General features: G+C 37.1%; 2 protein-coding genes across 2 annotated transcripts in view; one reads left to right on the top strand and one right to left on the bottom strand.

Annotated features, from left to right (window-relative positions):
* Positions 1 to 8,395, bottom strand: part of CXCL8 (C-X-C motif chemokine ligand 8) — a 157,010-nt gene extending 148,615 nt beyond the window's left edge. The window contains exon 1 of the mRNA XM_068542826.1: positions 8,292 to 8,395. The gene's annotated coding sequence lies outside the window, so the exon portion shown is untranslated. The remainder of the gene's footprint in view (positions 1 to 8,291) is intronic.
* The window catches only part of RASSF6 (Ras association domain family member 6), a 57,150-nt gene that overhangs the window by 26,687 nt on the left and 6,554 nt on the right, over positions 1 to 23,909 (top strand). The window contains exons 3-8 of the mRNA XM_068542825.1: positions 3,159 to 3,237; positions 7,963 to 8,102; positions 15,150 to 15,247; positions 16,570 to 16,754; positions 19,683 to 19,784; positions 20,118 to 20,169. Coding sequence (XP_068398926.1) covers positions 3,159 to 3,237; positions 7,963 to 8,102; positions 15,150 to 15,247; positions 16,570 to 16,754; positions 19,683 to 19,784; positions 20,118 to 20,169 — 656 coding nt within the window. The remainder of the gene's footprint in view (positions 1 to 3,158; positions 3,238 to 7,962; positions 8,103 to 15,149; positions 15,248 to 16,569; positions 16,755 to 19,682; positions 19,785 to 20,117; positions 20,170 to 23,909) is intronic.

Below are 23,909 nucleotides of genomic sequence, written 5' to 3' on the forward strand. Positions count from 1 at the left end.
GTGGTGAGAAAAATATGGAAGATTTCTGTGGTATTTAGTTACCCTGTGTCACACATAGTTTATAGGTTGGCCAGCTACCTCTGTAAAGGGTCAGATAATAAATATTTTAGGCTTTGTGGGCCATATGGTTTGTATCACAACTACTCAACTCTGCAGTTATAGAAAGAAAGCAGCTATAGACAATAGGCAAACAAATTAGTGTGGCTGTATTCCAATAAAACTTTATTTGCAAAAGCAGGTGGCCTGGGACCACAGTTTGCTGACCCCCTGGGTCATTTGGAGACTTATTTCTGTGCAGAAAGATCTAGTCAGGTTTCTTCAGATACAGAAACATTTTCCAAGTGGCTTGTTCCCAGAGAATAATCTTTCTAATCAAACATGGTCCTGAGGTAAATACTTTGAAGGATACTTGTACCATACCTTATCATGCAGTTTAATCAGAAACAGAAGCTGAGGGAATAAGGTTATGTAAAAATTCATTTACTTTAATAACAACTCTCACAGCTCAGCATATCAGGAATTGCATCCCAAGTGAACCGGAAATTTCCGTATGCTGCCCTGGCACCCAATAATGAGAGCTATAAAAGTCTTCATGCTCTTTACCAGTATGTTAATTTTAAGGAACCATCCCACAGCAATGACTCCAATGAAACAAAATCCCTTGTGTGCCCAGTGATGTTTAGAACAGAAATATTCATCAGCACTAAAATTCTAAAGTAAGCCAGTTGGGAAACGGAATAATAACATGGAGGAATTCTGTAGAATATTTTTATGTGGTATTTGTGTGGAGTGTCCTGATCCTTGGAAATGTGCACATTAAAAATTACAAGTGAGAAAAGTCAAGTGGAAAGTATGTTTACCTGATCTCAAACATAAAAATCAATATACATGAACTCTGTCATTCAGTATTCATTAAATGCTTATTGAATAAGAGCCCACTATGCGCAAAGCTCTGCTCTAAGCACTGGGAAGACAGCAATGAATAAAATAGACCAAAATTCCTGCCCTCATGGAGCCAAGTATTCTTATGGGAGGGAGACAGGTATTGAAGATCAAAGGGATTTTATCAATTACTATATCTGGAAGTTTAATATCATGAGATGTCTCCCCCATAAAACAACTTATATAAAAAAGCTTTCCACCTGTTGATATGTTTGGTTTTATTTTAGGAATAAGACTTCTTCTGATCACTTCATTCAACCAGTGTTTGTTGAGTTCTTACTATGTGCCATGCTCTCTTCCAGGCACATGAAACATAGTGTGAACGAAACATGGAAGCAAGCCTAGTCTCTTGGAGCTACAGTCTAGTGAAGGAGACAGAATATAAGATAAATAAATAAAATATATTCAAGGTTAGATGGTGACTAAGGGGCAGAGGTAAGGAGGAAAGCAGGATATGAATGTTGGGAGAAGGCAAACTTTCAGATTTGGTTGTCAAGAAGGACTCCTTGAGCAGGTGACTTTGGAGTAAATAGCTAAAAAAAAATGAATGCACTAACAGTGTGATGGCGTGGGGGAGGTCATTCTGGGCAGAGGGATCATCATGTACAAAGGCCCTGGGGTGAGAATGTGCCTGGAGTACTCAAGGAACATCAAGGAGGCCAGCGGCTAGAGTTCAGTGAGTGAAGGAAAGAGAAGTAGAAATGAGATGGAAGGTGTAACAGGGATCAGATCCCAACTGGCCTTTGAAGTCATTGGAAGGATATTGGCTTTTATTCTAATGATGAGACGATATTGAAGAGCTTTGAGCAAAGGAGAGAGTTGATCAGGTTTGTCTTAAAATAACTCCTGCTGTTGAGAATAGACAACAAATACAGGGAGGCTTTTAGGAGACTGTTGCCATAATGCAGGTGAGAGAAGATAGCTTGGACCAGCAGGGTGAGTGAGAGCAGCATCTTGAGCTGTGGTAGCACAAAGGGAGGACGGAGGTGTGGCAGGAACCAGCATTCCCGTTGCCAGAGCCCACCTGCCACAGAGGGTGAGATGTTCAGGAGCAACAACCATTCCTGAGCTGCTGCTGGATCTCCAGTGGAAAGCATAAAGTCAGGCACACACTAGGTGCTTAAATTAGGTTGATTAAATGTTGTAAAACAAAAAAGGAATGTGAAATGAAATCTGTTTTACAGCTGCCTCCTGCTACAGAACACTTTCCTCACCACTTTGCCTGCAGTTATTTTCCATCCTTTGGTTATTTATTTATTTATTCTCTTATGAAAATATTTTAATTGTTAACTGTCAAAATAAAACTAACTCAAAATTTTATAAAAACAACAACAACCCCGGGAAGAACTTGACAACAGAGAGGACAGTAGAAAAATATTTAAAATCATCTCAAATCCTACCACCCACTAGAAATATTTTGATGTATACACTCCAGAATTTTTTTTTTTTTTTTTGGCCGCACTACACAGCTTGTGGGATCTTTGGTCCCTGAACAGCGATCAAACCTGGGCCCTTGGCCATGAAAGCCTGGAGTCCTAACCACTGGACAGCCAGGGAATTCTCTTTTACTCCAGAATTTTAAACAAAGAATATTTTTAAGTGTCAGTTTGTCACTGTCAGATAAAAAGAACCTATACTTACACCATGTGGAAAATAACTCCGTCCTTGTTTATCAGGAAAGTCTTTCAAAATAGCACATAAATTAGCTACTACACATTGTATATGCAAAACTATGTGTTTATATATAGGATTAACCCAAACCCCTGCAGGGAAGCCAAAGCTTTCATCAGGGTTTCAAAAGATACTGTGACTTAAATGGGTTGAGAACCACTGCTTTAGATTATATATTCAATTCAAACAGCTCTTTGCAGCCAGTCATTTCTTCATTATGGAAAATTTTGAAGGACTTTTTAAAAATCAAATTCAACTTTGAAATTATTAACACACATCTTCACTAAGGGAAAGTAACCACCTAAGACCAGATTTTATTTGTTTTACTTTGATTATTTATTTATGAATTAACACCTTCAACACTTGTTGATGTCCTAAGAAGGCTTCAGTTTTCAATGACCTGTATTAAAATGACAGAATAGTAAAGATGCCATTGAACCATTTTTTCCTATCTCATACGTTTTTGAACTGAAGGCACCATTATTGCCTTCTACCATTAAAGAGCCTAAGACTGGTTGTAACTGAATGTAATATTGTTTTTTTAGGGAACAACTTAATTCTTTATTGGAGACCTATAACATCTTTTATAGGAACCAGAAAAATCTGCATATTTTACATGGACAGGTAAGCCCATCAAAGAAATGTAGTACAGTTTGATTCACAGGAGAAAAAAATCCGTAAAAGTACAGAGAAGTCAGGATAAGTTGGAGTCCATAACCCAAATGGTCTGGGAGAAACAGGTGAATCTTTAACTTGATCATGATTTTTCAGTTTTAGACTATATTGCAAAATCCGAGTCCTGAAACATCTGTGACTTTCCAAGTATTTTTTAGAATGGGGAAAAGTTTAAAACAACTTTAATGGCATATTTGCTTTCTACTTTAAAAACAGAGTATGAACATCTTTTGAACAGCAATTCCATTAAAAATCTATCCTAGAAACAATTCAGCAAGCACTTTTAAGGTTGCAACTGGCAGGCTACTGTACAAAGTGGCCTTAGATTGGTTTTTTTAATGCCTCATTCTCCACAGGCCTTCCTACTCAGTCTTGTATTCTAATGGGACTCACTTCACATCTTTGCAATATCTTCCTGGTCCTAGGGAACATTAGAACTTTCTACCTATGTTTCAGATCTTCAAATGTGTACAGCATTGACTTTAGGCCACCATTGGCTTAAATCTGCAATTGGAACAGAAGGAAATTTATAAACCTCTCTGGCCTTTACTAGTGAGCTTAAATGATTTAGTTTGATTGGACATTTCAATTACCTTCCCAAATGTAATTTCCTACAGAAGTAGGAAATAACTAATCCCTTTATAAAGAAATGGGCCTAAATTTTTTAAATGGCCTAATTTTAAATTATTTCAATATTATCCTGTATCTTAGATCTCTCATATAGGTAACTATAAAAATATAAAACTTAACTTTAAGGAAATGATTTTATATTTTAATTCAGTTGTTCCCACAGAATTCATGATGTTAAGAAGTTCTTTTCCTTTAGGAAAATGTTTGAATTTTGATATGACAAACATATAAGTCGAGGCATGTCATTTCCTATTCTGTGAATCAGTGCTCAATTTGCAAAAGTCATTTGATTTTTTAGAATAAAGTGTCCTGTCTTACATAATTTTTAAAAACTGTATGAAGTAAAGTATACAGTGAGAATATCAGATTGCTTAATCTTTCCATCTTTACTCACCGTCAATAAAGTTAGAATCCAGAATTTTCCAAGTCTCTGACTTAGTTACAATGATGGACACTGTTAAAAGGGGCAGTCCATGGAAAATAGCATGTAGCTTTCTAAATCTCTGATTAATTTAATGAATATTTATTGTATACAACACAGCAGACATTGTTCTAAAAGCTAGAGACATAGCAATGAAGAAACTAGACAATGTCCTGCCTTCATGCTGCTTACATTTTAGTAGTCAGAAAAGAAACAAAAAAGTAAACTGTGCATCCAATGGCGATAAAGGCTGTGGAGAGGGACTTCCCTGGTGGCACAGTGGTTAAGAATCTGCCTGTCAATGCAGGGGACACGGGTTCGAGCCCTGGTCTGGGAAGATCCCACATGCTGCGGAGCAACTAAACCTGTGCGACACAACTACTGAGTTGCCTACTGCAGCTACGTGCTGCAGCTACTGAAGCCTGCGCACCTAGAGCCCGTGCTCTGCAACAAGAGACGCCACCACAATGAGAAGCCCGCGCACCGCAACAAAAGGTAGCCCCTGCTCGCCGCAACTAGAGAAAGCCCACGTGCAGCAATGAAGACCCAATGCAGCCAAAAAAAGAAAGGCTGTGGAGAATAACAAAGCAGGGAAGAGGGCTCAGGAATCTAAGTGGATGGGGAAAGAGGAACATTTGACCAAAGACTGAAAGATGTCAGGGAGCAAACCTTGTAGAAGTCTGTGGGACACACATTCCAGACACAGACATATCCAGCAGCCCAATAAAGGTCCTGAGCCTGGCTGGTGTAACTGAGGTACGGTGGGGAAGCCAGTGCAGCAGGGACCTTGTGGGAATGGGATAGTAGAGAACAAGGAAGCTATAGAGAGAACTGAGAAGGAGAGGGCACCAGAGCATGTAGGATCTTATAGATCATTGTGAAGACTTCAGCTTGTACTTGGAATGAGATGGAAAGCCACTGAGGAGTTGTGGTATTATCTAAAGATTCATTTTAAAAGGATCTCTCTAACGAACTTATGGTTAACCGGGGGGGAGGGGGAGGGGAGGGATAGTTAGGGAGTTTGGGATTGACATGTACACACTGCTATATTTAAAGTGGATAACCAACAAGGACCTACTGTACAGCACAGGGAACCTGCTCAATATTATGTAACAATCTAAATGGGAAAAGAATTTGAAAAAGAATAGATACATATATATGTATAGCTGAATCACTTTGCTGTACACCGGAAACTAACACAACATTGTTAATCAACTATACTCCAATATAAAATAAAAAGTTAAAAAAGTAAAAAATAAAACGATCTCTCTAGCTACTAGGAATACATAGAGGGGCAAGAGAAGAATGAGGTAGACCACAAAGAAACTGTTGCAATAATCAGACAAACAATGACAATGGTATAAACTAGAATTGTGGTAGTACCCATGGTGAGTATAGCCATATTGGGGATATATTTTTAAGGTAAAGCTAATAGGATTTGCTAACGTGTTGGATTTTGAGAGGTTAAGTATGAAAGAAAGATTAATGGTGACTTTAAAAATGTTGACCTGAACAACTGGAAAGATGGGCATTCTATTTACCAAGATGGGGAAGACTGGGAAAGGAAAATATTTACAGGAAGAAAGATCAAAAGTTAATTAGGAACATATTAAATTTGATGTCAAGTTTGACAACTGAAGTTTAGGGGAAGGTTTGGGCTGTATATCTAAAGTTGGGAGCTATTAGTTTAGAGATGGCGTATAAGGATCATTGAGATCACCAAGGGTATTGGTGTAGATCCAGAAGAGAAAAGGCCTAAAGATTGAGACAATGAGATTAGATAAGTACAAACAAGCCTTCAGGGATAATTTATTTAGTTACTTTCAAAAGGGATGATTTCTTTTTTTTTTTTTTTAATTAAATTTATTTATTTATTTATGGCTGCACTGGGTCTTCGTTGCTGCGCACGGGCTTTCTCTAGCTGCAGCGAACGGGGGCTACTCTTGGTTGCGGTGTGCAGGCTTCTCACTGTAGTGGCTTCTCTTGTGGAGCACGCGCTCTAGGTGCACAGGCTTCAGTAGTTGTGGCACACAGCCTCAGTAGTTGTGGCTTACGGGCTCTAGAGCACAAGCTCAGTAATTGTGGCGCACAGGCCTCGTTGCTCCATGGCATGTGGGGTCCTCCCGGACCAGGGCTTGAACCCGTGTCCCCTACATTGGCAGGCGGATTCTTAACCTCTGCGCCACCAGGGAAGTCCTAGAGATGGTTTCTGAAATTAAAAAATATTCTGATATTCCTTACATGAGAAAACCTCATTTTCTGATAATAGTTGGAGTATTTCTTCTTGAAAGCAAAAGTGAGATAACCTCAGAAGAGCAGTTATTCTATGAGTTTTTGATATAAGGGATTCATTGTAGTATAATTAAGCCACGAAAAGATTTATACATCAATAACTAAAATGTAGGCTCTGCATCGTGTACTGCCATTTCAGAGAGCAAATTATGTTTGGCTGTTAAGGACAACTGATTGGTACCTGACCTCACAGTGATCTGAGATATGAACTCAAAAGGGGGAGAAAGAGCAAAATTTTGTTTCAGGAGTGACTCCAAAGTAGGTTTGTCAGCCAAAGAAATAATAAGCAATAACATTTATTGAGCACTTTAAATACGAGGTCCTATGAATCAAGGATTGTTATGATTTCATTCTCCAGAAGAAGCAGCCCAGTTTTATAGGTGTTTGACATCTTGTCCAAGAGAACACGGCTAGGAAATGGCAGAGACAGAGTTCAAACACAGGTCTGTCTGATTCCAGAGTCTGGAGTTTTCATTACACTCTCAAATAAGAATTGAGTCATTTGTGTTTATAATGTTTTCTAATTATTGATTTTTCATAATAACAAGTAGTTATTGCATGTTAGAGTAGTTATTGGATAGTTGGAATATTCTTTCTATATTTTCCAAATTTACTATAATAATAACACTACGTTAGTAACAGACTTTTACATATATAAGAGAGAAAGATTAGAAAATACATTCTATGGGAATGTGCTTTGGTATTAATATCTACATCCACAGGATAAGTAAGTGTTCAATCCTGTTTACTAATTTTTCTTTGCATAGAATTTCCTTCTTTTGTTATAATAGTTCCAACTTAAAAGAGATTATTCAAGTGCTATTGATTTTTTTCAAAAAAATAATTTGTTGTGTATTTTACACGGTGTTTTTACATACATTATCTCACTTGTTCTGCATAAGTTTGTGAGCTAAATTTTTCCTGTTCAGAAATGAGAAAATAGCCACTAAACTGAATAGCTGTTCTTCTGATTTCTATTTTAGCACAGTTTTTAATTCTGCTTTAATTTTAAGCTGAATAGAATTAGAGAATTAAAATTCCACTTAATTGAAGAAGCAGAGTTCAGAAAATATTTTAGCATACTGTGCCCTCTGGTGGGCATGTCATTACCATTATGACTTTGCTGGTTATAGCTGTTTTCAAAAATAAAAGAATGTTTCAAGAATAGAATTGTTTTGTAGATAAATTTAAAAGCCAAACAGTCCCACCTGGGAATTTATTTTTTATCTATTAAGATGTCTTACAGACTTCATTTCTACATCTTCAGTTAAAACATTTGCCTCTATAAATAATACAAAAACAGTGTTTGAGGTGATTGGTTTCTTCCCTAGACTGACGATGGTAAACTAATTGTTGAAGGAACGCTGGACATTTTCTGGGGAGTAAAGCGGCCTATACAACTGAAAATACAAGATGAGAAGCAAATCCCTTCTTTCACTGTGCTGAAGTCACCAGATGTCTTTTCCAAAAGGTGAGCTACCTTTTATGATTTTAATTCCTTAGAAAATGATCTTCATATTTACCTTTTTTGTGTGCCTCAAGGATGAAAGCTCTAAAGTTTATATACAACCTCATTTAATCCCCCATCAATTCTAGGACGTAGGTGTTCAGAAACCAGGGCTCTGAGAGGTTAGGTAGTTTGTGCAAGATCCCCAATTACCATGTAGCAGAACTGGACTGGACCTCAGGTCTATGGGCACCAGGGTCTGGCTCTTGACCTCTCTGCTGTATTCCTTCTCTTCTGGGAGACTGCATTCTTTCACTAGAAAAAACAAAATGTAAAGGCAAGATTTCATTAGCCCTGGTCTTATCACCAAAAAGGGGGGGATAAAATTTAAATTTCTCCTCTTCTTAGAACAAAGGGCTTTTCCTGCTTTCTGGAAAGGAGACTTAATTATGTTCCATCTGATTGCTGTGTCCTGTTAGGATCAGGACAAAGTGCATGTGAAGTACAGTAAATGCACAAAACAGTACTCTATGTGGGTTTATGCACCTGTACCTTGAATATATAAGTTGGGCTGAGATATATATTTTCATTATCCTTTACAATTTTTAGAAAAATTAATAAATATTCCCAAAGAAATCACAGATATAAATATTGTTTTCTTCCTCCCTCCCTTCTCCCTTTCCTTTTTAATCCTTGACTTTCTAACGCATCTCCCTTTCGTGTATACATGGAGGTATCAAGCGTTCTCTTCATCCATCCTTCTATCCATAACTAGAGGAGCTGGAGTTCTAGCAGGAGAGAGGATGGAGAGAGAGCAGCAGAGATTGACCTTTTCCTCAATCTGACCTTTGGTCATAACCAAGGAAAATCGGGTATCACCTTGAGGGAAGCACCACTTTTCCTTTGGGGAAAACACTGAAGTCCCACTATGATTTGCACCTTGCCAATCTTTCTCAAACGTGAGGTTCCAGCAATTCTGAACATTTTATAATTCCCTACACATATCATGCAGTTTCTTACTTTCCTGACTCTCTGCCTGGAAGCCTATCTGCTTCTCGACATCCGTTTGCTAGACTCTTCCAGCAATCCTTTAAGATTCAGGTCGGTAACACGTTCTCCAGAGAGCCTTTTCTGACCCTGTAGTAGGTGCCCTGACAACTTTTCTATATCCCTTTCAGAGCACGCCGTTAACTGTATTTTTAAACCCCTGCCTCCCCCTCTGGCCTGTGAGCTCCTCAAGGGTAAGGAGCATGCTTTATTCATCTTTATCCCAGTGCTCAGCAGTGTGTCGGCACAAAGAGAGGACTCAGAATTTAGTATCGAACGAAGCCCATGGAATCCTGGTGGTTAAATTACCTCTGCTCTGTTGGGTAAACTGTCTCCCCATCTACCACTTCTTTTTTTTTTTTTTTTTTAAACATCTTTATTGAAGTATAATTGCCTTACAATGGTGTGTTAGCTTCTGCTTTATAACAAAGTGAGTCAGTTATACACATACAATATGTTCCCATATCTCTTCCCTCTTGCGTCTCCCTCCCTCCCACCCTCCCTATCCCACCCCTCTAGGTGGTCACAAAGCACCGAGCTGATCTCCCTGTGCTATGTGGCTGCTTCCCACTAGCTATCTATTTTACAACTTCTGATTAGTCTCCCATCCAGACTACTGAAGGGCAAAGGGTCCAGTACTTATGAAAAGCGGAAGAGAAACCACAGACATAGGCAGCCTGATGAAGCCCTGCATCCCTCACCTTCAGGTACTAGAGGATGGATGGGGCTGATGATTCTAAAGGACGAGGAGCAGTATTTAAAAGTAAAAATTACCCCTGGGCCCTGCTTTTAGGAAACTGTACAAGGTATGAATTTGGGAAAATTAGCTATCATTCTTCATATTACCTAAGAACTCATTGCAAAGTTCTCTGAGCAGTCAGCTCTTTTTGATGCATTTATATTATTTGAATCATGAACACTTGATTAATGTGGAACACTATGGGAGGATGTCAAAGAGATGCAGTAAGCTACCTGTATTATCACATTAAGCTATCATGATTTTGGATGGATATCCCAAGACATTTTCTTTAATCTCTCCAGTTAAAATTCAAACCCTTGTTCCTAGAAACACTGAATTTGAGGATGAGTTTCAGAAGCCCAGGAAGACAAGGTATATTGATGCCTTTCCATATTCTGTGGCAGTTTATAAATTAATCTCCTTATAATGTGCCTTCCATAGAATCCATTTGCCTTTTCTTATTGTTTATCAGAACAGTGCTGTGAAACAAACATAAATTATCTCCTTTAGTTTAAAGCTGAGAAAAAAAATAATAAAGTTGAGAAAGACTACCCTAGAAAACTTTGCTTGCCCTTTACCACAGTAATGAGACTTACTGGGAGAATATTTGAAGTGCAGTGTATCAGATTTTTCTGGTGGGTAAGAATTGTCAGAAAAAGATCCTTGGTCTCTGATTCCCTAGTGGGGTGCAGAGCCACTTTGTTTCAATCCAATCCTAGACACCCTCACTCTGGTTGCCACCCTCAAGGTGGTATTCATTTAAACTCTGAGCCTTGAATGAAATTGTGTAAGGAAATGGACTATTCCCTCACTCCCTAAGAATTCTTATTGTTCTCTTTCCCATACTGGGTTTGTGTGGGCAGAACTTATACCTCTACTCTCTCAGGATCACAGATTTAATATCTCCAGTGGATGGATATGGAATGTGGAATGAAAGACGTGGAAGTTGTGTACTCAGCTGCAGGAAGGGCTGCAATCTTTTCTTTCAATTCCCCGTTGGGGAGAATCATCAGTTTGTCAAGCTAGTTTGTTTTAATTATCTTTGAAATGAGTCACGCTGAATCAGCTTAAAGGGAGCTGTATAAGTTTAAAAATAAATCAGTTTGAGCTGTGACCACTTGTGACCTTTTATGGAAACAATTCTACGGACAGTACTTTGATCTCTCATATCTGGTCCAAGTATTTTGTTTTGGAAATTTTTCGTAAAAACAGCTTTATTGAGGTTATGTTTGCTTGCACCAGTTTTCATTTCTGCTTTTAATGTCTTTCCAAAGTCTGCTTTGACATGCGTTGGGCAAGTCATGGCAGAATGGCATAAAGAGCGAAAACTGGACAGGTGTACATTTGAATGACATCAGTTGTGTTTTTTCTTTTACAATGTGGGTAGAGAAGTGGCCGCCTTCTATGTGTCTGTCAAATTTCTACCTCCTTTTTATTTTGCAGCTCATTAGAAAACCTCCCCACAGTTTAAATTTGCTAATGGTGTATAACCTGAAGCTTGATCAGGGCAACGCTAACAGTCCTGTGCTTGGGCAAGTTAAACTATTTGATATTACTTGAAGTCCCAACCAGTTTTCTTTGGAAAACTTTGGGTAACTGCCTTCAAGCTTAGTCACTTGCACAGTTGTATGTGGAGACGCTTCAAATTACACAATCCAGAGCTGAAAACGTGTGGGTTTGGGGGTGATGGGAGGGTTGTTTATTTTTGCTAAGATGGTAGGAAGGAAAATGGGCCAAACACTGACCATATTGAGGCATGTTTGTTTCTCTGTATTTGTGTGACACCACTAAGCTGAGAGAAGGTGAGGACAGGGGTGAAGTTGGGCAGGATTACCAAGAATTTATAGCACATCACTGATCTGGTGTGCTTGGGCTCTTTCATCTTCCCCCATGGGAGATAGCATTGGGGTGCTTTGCCTTTTTAGTTTCCATTTTTCGTTGGTATTGTCTTTTCTATTGCTAACACTCTTTCTATGATAATCACATCTGCCTTTTTAAATTAATCTTCTATAGATTGGGGAAAATTGATAATTTTATCTATCATAAGAATAACTAGAAAAGGGAGCCCTCCTACACTGTTGGTGGCAATGTAAATTGGTGCAGCCGCTATGGAGAACATTATGGAGGTTCCTTAAAAAACTAAAAATAGAGTTACCATATTATACTGCAATCCCACCCCTGGGCATACATCTGTAGAAGATTAAAACTCTAATTTGAAAAGATACATGAACCCCAATGTTCATAGCGGCACTATTTACAGTAGCCAAGACTTGGAAGCAACCTAAATGCCCATCAAAAGATGAATGTATAAAGATGATGTTGTGTGTGTATATATATATATATATATATATATATATATATATATATATATGTATATATATATATGTATGTGTATATATATATATGTGTGTATATATATATATATATATAAAATGGAATATTACTCAGCCATAAAAAAGAATTAAATAATTCCATTTGCAGCAATGTGGATGGACCTGGAGAACATCATACTGAGTGAAGTAAGTCAGACAAAGACAAATACCACAAATATCACTTATATGTGGAATCTAAAAAAATGATACAAATGAACTTATTTACAAAACAGAAATAGACTCACAGACACAGAAAACAAACTTACGGTTACCAAAGGGGAAAATTGGGGGAGGGATAAATTAGGAGTTTGGGATTAACAGATACACACTACTATATATAAAATAGGTAAACAACAAGGACCTCCTGTATAGCACAAGAACTATATTCAATATCTTGTAATAACCTACAATGGAAAAGAATCTGAAAAAGGAAATATATACATATATATATATCTTAATCACTTTGCTATACACCTAAAACATTGTAAATTAACTATACTTCAATTGAAAAGAAAAAAGAAAAAGGAAGAATAACTAGAGTCTGAGTCAGGACCAAAACAGTTCTCCTTTGAGTTAAAGTTATTGCCTAAAGTTCTTGGACTTTTAAGACATTTATTTTGACTGGCTATATTCTGTATAGTACAGCTTACTAGAAAATTAATAAACAAATATATTAGGATTATCTTATCTATGTCATAAGGCTTTTATTATGAGGCTCAAATGATATAGAAGTTGTGAAAAGACATCAAAGGAATTCAGAGATCAAGGAAGAAAAGGACCATGTTTATTCATATTTGCCACCATTAGTATGAATAAGCATTTTTTGTTGTTGTTGCCACCAGTGACATTTGGGAAGAATTAATGCCACAAATTCCCTATGGGTGGATATTTTTTGGTCATAAGGAAAACAGACATTATGGAAGAGACTCTTAGTAGGACTAAGACTGGTCCCAGCTACGATAGTGTCTATTAACCTAGAGACATCTAGGAATACCTTGGATCCCTAATGGCTCCTGACCTATCATGAAATGGATACAGATGATGGGGATTATGATGAGGATGACAATGAAGATGAGGACGATCACAATAGTTTTTAACACATATTGAGTGCTTACTACGTGTTGGGCACTTTTTCAAGGATTTTACACAAATTAACTCATTTAATCTTATCAATAACCTTATCCTACCTCATACTACAATCATCCCCATTTTATAGGTGAGAACACTAATGCACAGAGAAGATAAGTAGCTTATCTAAAGCCAGAAAGAAAATAACAATGAGTGTCGGCCCAACTGGTAAAAATAAGCAGTTGCCCAGTTTTATGTATTCTGGGCATTACAATGCATTGAAAATTGTTAGTACCCTATATAAATCATGATTTTCCAGAAAAGAAGTTTCTCATACACTTTCCTCCTTTATAAATCACATTCTTTATAGTGCTCAAGGGTCTTAAAGATAGGCTTTATATCATTATATTGGAGTCACTTTACCTAAAAATGCTTTGAATACAACAGGAACTTAATGCAAGTTGGCAGAATAAACACTTTGTATCTAAATTCTCCTAAAAGCATCGTGAGACATCTGTATAAGAATGGATTCTGTATGGTGTTAGGGAGTATGCTAATTTCTTTCTTTTACATGTAGCTGTCCAGTTTTCCCAGCACCACTTATTAAAGAGGCTGTCTTTTCTCCATTGTATATTCTTGCCTCCCTTATCAAAAATAAGGTGACCATATGTGTCCATCGACAGATGAATGGATAAAGAAGATGTGACACATATATACAATGGAATATTACTCAGCCATAAAAAGAAACGAAATTGAGTTATTTGTAGAGAGGTGGATGGACCTAAAGTCTGTCATACAGAGTGAGGTAAGTTAGAAAGAGAAAAACAAATACCGTATGCTAACACATATATATGGAATCTAAAAAAAAAAGGGGGGGGGGTCTGAAGAACCTAGGGGCAGGACAGGAATAAAGACGCAGACGTAGAGAATGGACTTGAGGACACAGGGAGGGGGAAGGGTAAGCTGGGACAAAGTGAGAGTGGCATGGACATATATACATTACCAAATGTAAAATAAATAGCTAGTGGGAAGCAGCTGCATAGCACAGGGAGATCAGCTCAGTGCTTTGTGACCACCTAGAGGGGTGGGATAGGGAGGGTGGGAGGGAGATGCAAGAGGGAAGAGATATATGTATATGTATAGCTGATTCACTTTGTTGTAAAGCAGGAACTAACACACCATTGTAAAGCAATTATACTCCAATAAAGATGTTTAAGGGGCTTCCCTCGTGGCGCAGTGGTTGAGAATCTGCCTGCTAATGCAGGGGACACGGGTTCGAGCCCTGGTCTGGGAAGATCCCACGTGCCGCGGAGCAACTAGGCCCGTGAGCCACAGCTACTGAGCCTGCGCATCTGGAGCCTGTGCTCCGCAACAAGAGAGACCGCGATAGTGAGAGGCCCGCGCACCGCGATGAAGAGTGGCCCCCGCTTGCCGCAACTAGAGAAAGTCCTCGCACAGAAACGACCCAACACAGCCAAAAATAAATAAATAAATAAATATAGTCTAAAAAAAAAAGATGTTTAAAAAAAAAAAGAATGGATTATATTGGTTTCTACAAATTCCATTGGCACTTATGTTTTACAGAATCTATATCATCTTGTGGTTCAGTGTGTAACTGAATTATTGTGTCAAAACATGCTCAAAATCAGTACAAGAATTATTTAAAATGCAAGCTGACTACTCTGGTATAAATATAATTTTAATAATATAAAAAATTGTTATAACTTAGGATGATGTGTCTACCTACAGAGGCCCACAGCACTATATTAATACTGTAAATCTGAAAACCATCCTACGCCTTTTTATGATAGAATAATATCTCTTACAAGATTTATTACTTTTCAGGGGAATGACACGCTGGGGAGAATTTGATGATCTTTACCGTATTAGTGATTTGGACAGGACTCGGATTCCAGTGTCTGAAGCAACAGATTCCCAGGAAGGTCAGTATCAAAATCTTATTAATGAGGAGACTTTTTTAAACTAATACAAAGCATGAATCCTAAATGTTTTTCTGAAATTCAACATTTTATATACCGTTACTTATTAAACCCTTATTTTATATTAAAAATATATGTTTTTGGAACATACTAACAAGTCACTACAGTGCTCATATGATGTTTAAGAACCTTACTTTGCTATATAAAAACATTATTTTTTAAATGACATCAAGTCCCTTAGAGTTACTAGATTAGGGAGAACTGATGGTTTGAATAAAGTTTGTGTACATAAAATTGTTTTATATTTTCCCCAAGGATTAGGATCATTTATTATACTCAGAAGATTTCTATGTTAGACCAAGCCCTTCAGATTGAATTTTACATCTTTTGAGAGGTTGAACATTTCGGTTAATAGATATTTATATAACATTGCTTCTCAGAAGCAGATATACTGCATTCACTATATTTGATAGGGTTGTTTCAAGCATTTATTTAAAAAAGAGAAATCTACTTGAACATCAAGTGAGTTCATATCAAATTTGACAAACGAATGGAAAATGCCAGCCCCTATGACATGTGACAACAGTAATCATAATAATGATGATGTGTTAGTAATAATATTAGTATCTGTCATTTACTGAGACTCGGGCATGATATCTTACATTTTACATGGATTTTCATTTCATGTAATATGTAGAGATCCAAGGAGAAGATGATGACTGAGGCTGGGGTGGGGTTCACAGTCCCGGGATGGTGATATTACCAAACTGACTGCAGACTGAACAAGGGTATGGTGCGGGCATTATCTTCATGAATCTGCCAACAACTTCCAATGTTTAGCTTAATTTTTTTCAAAGCATTCTCAGTTCAGTCCTCTCTGCTGTCTCTATAACAACTCAGATTCTGTAACAAACATGATGCTCCTTCCAGGATTCCCTTATTTTTGTCTTATGGCCTTTTGGCATCTTTTATATAAGGGTCCTTATAATTAGCCCTTTGACAACACTCACCTAAACACAAGGGAATCCCAATCTCTTGGCACCAAAGATACAATAAAAATCTATTTTTATTTAAGCACCAGTGCTAGAGAAAGATGAAGTATCACATGCTTATACTCTAATTACAATATAATTAAAATTCCAAGGTAAAATGGAAAACAAGTGTCACCAGATGGCCCTATTCTTAAACAAGATCATTGCTATTTTCTGTTTAAAAGCATTATAGTCCATTTTTTAGCTACATAATTACTAAGTATGTAATCAAATCCACCCACGATGCAAAGAGGTGAGCAGCTAAATTGGGCTTATAACCTTTATTCTCCCCAGATTATTTATCTTATCACAGTAGCACTCTGAAGCTTCATGCAGATGAAGAACCTGAATCCCCGTTGCTCTATAGAACCATGAGTGAAGCAACCCTGGTGAGAAAAAGGATGAAGCCTCCGATGATGGACAGAAAGGACAGACAGAAGCATAGGGCCTCTATTAACGGACACGTTTATAACCATGAAGTGAGTTACAGTTTCATTAGTCATTTAAAAGAATGTTGTCTATTGTGCTAACAATATCACTCAATTCAAGTTACAATTAAAAATAATAATAATGCCTTTAGATATACTACTACTATTACTATTGGGTACTCTCTATGTGTTAAGCTTTAAACTGTTTTGATGGATTATCTCATTAATCACTAAAACAATCCTATGAAGCAGATACCATTATGTTCCCTACTTTACATATGAGTTAACTGAGGTTCACAGAGGTTACACAATCCATCACCGGTCACACTGCTTTTAAGTAGCAACTCTGAACCCGAACCCAGCTTCTGTCTGATGCCAGAAGCCAAGTTCTTAACCAACATGATCAGTGAACCCTAAGTGGCAGGCCCTGTGATACACACTGGAAATATAAAGATGACTCAATTTATGCCTTTGCCAGCATGGAGCTCAGAGCTTGGGCAAAGAAACCAGTACATCCACAAATGGCATTAAAATATGTAAGTGCTACAAAAGAGATTGGTTCAAAGTACATTCAAACATTAATATTTAAATAAAAGGAAAAAATCAGCTATAGACTTGTTTATTCTGATCAATTAAATTTTCCAGGTCTTATACATAAACCCATATCACTTTTTACACAAGTGCAATCGTAGTTTATACTATTTGCATTTTGATTTTTTTCACTTAATATGTGTTAAATTTATATGTGCCTTTCTATAGTATTTATAAGACATTTAACTTGGCCGAAGGTAGGAAATACATCATGTTTTTGTAGAACTCAAATTTTTCATGTCATGTACTTTAGCGATCATTCATCCATTCATTAAATAAATACTTAAAAAGCACTCACTCTGTGCAAGGCACCACTCTAAGCCCTTTCATACAAAATACTGACTCATTCATCATAAGCTTTTTTTCTTTAGGGCTTTCTACCTTTTTTCCTTCTTTTTCATCCCTTGAGAGAGTATCCATATGTTCCTTTGGAGACTGGTACGGAGAAATCTCCCTTGTGAATTCTCTGTTCAAATTAGACATTTTTCTGGCTCAAGAATGTCCTCCTGGCCAAAAAGTAACATTGACAGTCCCCCACAGATATGCAACTACCAATTGTCCTGGTTTCTTCTTCTCCTCAGAATTATGCCGTATGTCATCAGCACTTGTGGCGTGATTTGTGTTAAAGTAGGCTGTGAAAGCCACATTATTCCAAATGAGCAGCTTCCAGATGGGATATGCAGGGCTAAGAATGAAATGGGCACTAAAGGTGGCAGCACAGCATCATAGCTGAATGCTTGGGTGTTGCAGCGTGATGACCTGATTGCAAATTCTTGCTGAGCAAATAAAAAATTACTCAACCTCTTAGCCTTCATTCTTTCCTCCTTCCTTCTTTACAAGGCTGTTGATGGGATTAAGTGGAATGAGGTGAGTTCAGTACTTAGCATAAGTATCTGCACGAAGGAAGAACTCCGTTTACATTAGCTTTATTGATATTGATTGAAAGAGATCAAGCGGAACTAAAGATATTTCACACAAATATCATTCACTGCAGTATAATAACTAGCAGAAAACCAAACCCCGAAACCCAAAGCATTCTATCAATGTGTATGCAATGATGGGCATCTAGGAATTTAAGTTGATGTAGTCGTAAGATATGTTTTTATATCATGAAGCCTCTTGATAATGCCTCCAGTATTAGAGGCCTAGAGTGTGATGCAGTAGTCCCAAGGGAATACATTCCAAGGCTCCCAATGGATACCTGAAACCGAGGATAGCACTGTATTCTATATATACTGTTTTTTCCTATACATACATACCTATGATAAAGTTTAATGTATAAATTAGGCAAAATAAGAGATTAACAACAATATCTAATAATAAGGTAGAATATTTATAAAAATATACTGTAAAAAATGTCATGTGAATGTGGTCTCTCTCTCCCTCCATCTCTCTCAAAATATCTTATTGCACTGTATTCACCTTTGTAAGGGTGTGAGATGATAAAATACCTGTGGTGTGATGAGATGAAGTGAGGTGAATAACGGAGGCATGGTGATGCAGCATTAGGCTACTCTTGATCATCTGCTTCAGATGATCCTGGACCATCAAGCCATGATGACGTCGATAGTTGGCTGTCAGGAGCAGACATTGTCAATGGTTGGGGATCTTGGGCCGGATGGAGTAGGATGGTGCAAGATTTTATGATGCTACTCAGAATGGCACACAATTTAAAATGTATGAATTGTTTATTTCTGGAATTTTCCATTTAGTTTTTTTCATCTCTCTCAGGATTCTATTTATTTTAAAATAGGAATAATGATCAAATAATGAGAAAAAATTTTATGGTTATATGTTTCTTATGATTTTTTTATGGTGCATTACTAATCCCCAAGAGGGATGTGTCAGACTTATCTGACCATGGAAACCTTTTACCAAGTATTATCTAAAAGGCAGACTCTTGATTAGAGCAACTTGCAGGAAATATTGTTCTAGATATTCAATTAGCAACACTTTTACCTCAATCCTCAGTTGAGATATAGGCTGAACCATATGAAATTGCCAACACTGGACCATTTCTGACCAACCAAAAAGGAGTGATTTTATACAGTTCAAATTAAAACAATTTAGAACAATTATTCCCAACCAGGAGGGATTTTGAAATCTTAAACTACACTGAAGAATGGTGTGGCTATCTAGTGAAACTGTTTTGAACATTCTCCAATGATGTTTTACCTAACTTACTCTAGAAAAAATATAAAGCTGTTTAAAGGCATACATAGTACAGTCTTCAACAACAACAAAGAAAGTAAAAGTAAGAAAGCAAATTTTTAAACTGATGATCTTGGATTTTTTGTCCAAAGGAAGGCCAGGTTCAAAATATTGACTCTCATTAGTTTGTCACGTTAAGTCCTTAAAATTGTATCAATCTTTTTTTTTCTCTTCTAGACATCAATTTTCACTCCAGCCTTTGGATCAGAAACTAAGGTCAGAATAAACAGTAATATGAGAACTGAAGAAGTAATAAAGCAAATTCTCCAAAAATTTAAGGTAATCTTTATCAGTGAACTGAGCTATAAATATCTTGTATATAATTTAAATGTAGGCACATAAATGGATTTTTCTGAAATTAAATGTTCAGTTCCAAAGAATTCTTTCCTATGTATGGTTGACCCTTGAACAAAATGGGTTTGAACTGCATGGGTCCATTTATAATATAAATGGACTGTGCCTGAGAAATTACATTATCCCCAGGGAGCAGAAAAGGTTTTATATCTGAAAGTGAAAAATGAAAGTGAAGAAACATATATAATTTGGGTCTGGTTGGCTTAGAAAACATTGACAACAAAGAATTCATGTCTGTTCTTTTTTTTCCATTGACAGATTGAAAATAGTGCCCAGGATTTTGCACTTTACATTATTTTTGCAACAGGAGGTAAGAAAGCTTGGTGGTTGTTCTTACATGACTCCAGTGTGTTATCGTTTTCTGCCCATAAGAAAGGCAGAAAAGCAGTTTACTTCCTTCTGTGGAAGAACGGGAGGGAGGGAAGGAAGAAGGAAGAGAGGGGGAGTGTTTTACATTATTCGTATTTCACAATTTCAGAGGAAGACACCCTAAGAATAAGGTATCCTAGAAGAGTTTATAATACAAAAGACTTTGCTTATTGGCCAATCATTAAATTATCTGAATGGCGATCAAAGAGCACTGGAGAATAGGTGGAAGGTTCCCAGGAATTGTTAGGCATTTAAGTTGACCTCTGTACTTCTTTCTTTTTCACTTTCCCTTATTATTCTAGCTCTTACTAGAGTCATCATTACATATCATTTCTTCCTCATCTTTCTTAGCACAGTGTCTGACCCATTGTGGGAGTGTTCTCTCTTCCTCAGTAGAGAAAAATGTGCAGAACTTTGTGGTGGAGGTAAAAGTTTAGCAGCAGGACATTCGGAAGAGGCTATATGTGGGGTGCTAGGAGCAGGGAGTGAAAGATTAGAGAAACCCTAAGGCAATACTAAAATGAAACCTTTGAAAGCCTTAAAACTGAAAAATTTTAAATGTTAAATTATAAAAGTAGCTCAGGTTATAATTTAAGTATCAGAATGTTTGAGTCAGAAATTGAATAGAATAAAATAATACATTTTGATCTGGAACAATTACAAGAAAATGAAAGCTGGATTTCCAAACACATACAAAATTAAAGTCCTTATAAATCAAAAGCTTCAATATAAGAACTATATTAAATTTTTGAAAATTCTAAGAGTGAGTGTGTGTGTGTGTCTGTGTGTGTGTGTATTCATTCTAGTTGTTTTGGAAAAGAACTAAAAGGTAGAAACATTGAACTGTATAAAAATGTATTGATAAAAGATACAAACATTATGAAGAAGGGTCACAATGAAAGCAACTGTAGACACATAAACAAAGTGTTAAAATTTATTCAACTATCAACTGCTATGGAAGAAAATCACAGAGATAGGCACCACTGAAGAGGACCTGGAGCAGAAGCAGAAGGCCTAGAAGCAGGCCCTGTGGCGTCTTTCTACCCTGCTGCCTCTGAAAAAAAGCTCAGCAAATAGTTAGAGACCCAGAGTGAGGGCAGACAGCAGAAGTAAGAAGAACTACAGTCCTGCAGCCTGTGGAACAAAAACTACATTCACAGAAAGATAGACAAGATGAAAAGGCAGAGGGCTATGTACCAGATGAAGGAACAATATAAAACCCCAGAAAAACAACTAAATGAAATGGAGATAGGCAATCTTCCAGAAAAAGAATTCAGAATAATGATAGTGAAGATAATCCAGTACCTCGGAAAAAGAATGGAGGCAAAGATCGAGAAGATGCAAGAAATGTTTAACAAAGATCTAGAAGAATTAAAGAACAAACAAACAGAGATGAACAATACAATAACTGAAATGAAAAATGCACTAGAAGGAATCAATAGCAGAATAACTGAGGCAGAACGGATAAGTGACCTGGAAGACAGAATGGTGGCATTCACTGCTGCGGAACAGAATAAAGAAAAAAGAATGAAAAGAAATGAAGACAGCTTAAGAGACCTCAGGGACAACATTAAACCCAACAACATTCGCATTATAGGGGTCCCAGAAGGAGAAGAGAGAGAGAAAGGACCCGAGAAAATATGTGAAGAGATTATAGTCAAAAACTTCCCTAACATGGGAAAGGAAATAGCCACCCAAGTCCAGGAAGCGCAGAGAGTCCCATACAGGACAAACCCAAGGAGAAACATGCCGAGACACATAGTAATTAAATTGGCAAAAATTAAAGACAAAGAAAAATTATTGAAAGCAGCAAGGGAAAAACAACAAAAAACATAAAAGGGAACTCCCATAAGGTTAACAGCTAATTTCTCAGCAGAAACTCTACAAACCAGAAGGGAGTGGCATGATATACTTAAAGTGATGAAAGGAAAGAACCTACAACCAAGATTACTCTACCCAGCAAGGATCTCATTCAGATTTGATGGAGAAATCAAAAGCTTTACAGACAAGCAAAAGCTAAGAGAATTCAGCACCACTAAACCAGCTCTACAACAAATGCTAAAGGAACTTCTCTAAGTGGGAAACACAAGAGAAGAAAAGAACTTACAAAAACAAACCCAAAACAATTAAGAAAATGGTAATAGGAACATACATATCGATAATTACCTTAAAGGTGAAAGGATTAAATGTTCCAACCAAAAGACACAGGCTTGCTGAATGGATACAAAAACAAGACCCATATATATGCTGTCTACAAGAGACCCACTTCAGACCTAGGGACACATACAGACTGAAAGTGAGGGGATGGAAAAAGATATTCCATGCAAATGGAAATCAAAAGAAAACTGGAGTAGCAACACTCATATCAGATAAAATAGACTTTAAAATAAAGAATGTTACAAGAGACAAGGAAGGACGCTACGTAATGATCAAAGGATCAATCCAAGAAGAATATATAACAATTATAAATATATATGCACAGAACATAGGAGCACATCAATACATAAGGCAACTGCTAACAGCTCTAGAAGAGGAAATCGACAGTAACACAATAATACTGGGGGACTTTAACACCTCACTTACACCAATGGACAGATCATCCAAACAGAAAATTAATAAGGAAACACAAGCTTTAAATGACACAATAGACCAGATAGATTTAATTGATATTTATAGGACATTTCATCCAAAAACACCAGATTACACATTCTTCTCCAGTGCGCACGGAACATTCTCCAGGATAGATCACATCTTGGGTCACAAATCAAGCCTCAGTAAATTTGAGAAAATTGAAATCATACCAAGCATCTTTTCTGACCACAACACTATGAGATTAGAAATCAATTACAGGGAAAAAAATGTAAAAAACACAAACACATGGAGGCTAAACAATATGTTACTAAATAACCAAGAGATCACTAAAGAAATCAAACAGGAAGTCAAAAAATACCTAGAGACAAATGGCAATGAAAACACGATGACCCAAAACCTATGGGTTGTAGGAATAGCAGTTCTAAGAGGGAAGTTTATAGCTATACAAGCCTACCTCAAGAAACAAGAAAAATCTCAAATAAACAATCTAACGTTACACCTAAAGGAAGTAGAGAAAGAAGAACAAACAAAACCCAAAGTTAGTAGAAGGAAAGAAATCATAAAGATCAGAGCAGAAATAAATGAAATAGAAACAAAGAAAACAATAGCAAAGATCAATAAAACTAAAAGCTGGTTCTTTGAGAAGATAAGTAAAATTGATAAAGCATTAGCCAGACTCATCAAGAAAAAGAGGGAGAGGACTCAATTCAATAAAATTAGAAATGGAAACAGAGAAGTTACAACAGACACCACAGAAATACGAAGCATCCTAAGAGACTACTACAAGCAACTCTATGCCAATAAAATGGGCAACCTGGAAGAAATGGACAAATTCTTAGAAGGTATAACCTTCCAAGACTGAACCAGGAAGAAATAGAAAATATGGACAGACCAATCACAAGTAATGAAATTGAAACTGTGATTAAAACTCTTCCAACAAACAAAAGTCCAGGACCAGATGGCTTCACAGGTGAATTATATCAAACATTTAGAGAAGAGCTAACACCCATCCTTCTCAAACTCTTCCAAACAATTGCAGAGGAAGGAAAGCTCCCAAACTCATTCTATGAGGCCACCATCCCCCTGATA

Source organism: Eschrichtius robustus, chromosome 4 (genome assembly GCF_028021215.1).
Source record: "Eschrichtius robustus isolate mEscRob2 chromosome 4, mEscRob2.pri, whole genome shotgun sequence".
Taxonomy (NCBI): Eukaryota; Metazoa; Chordata; class Mammalia; order Artiodactyla; family Eschrichtiidae; genus Eschrichtius; species Eschrichtius robustus.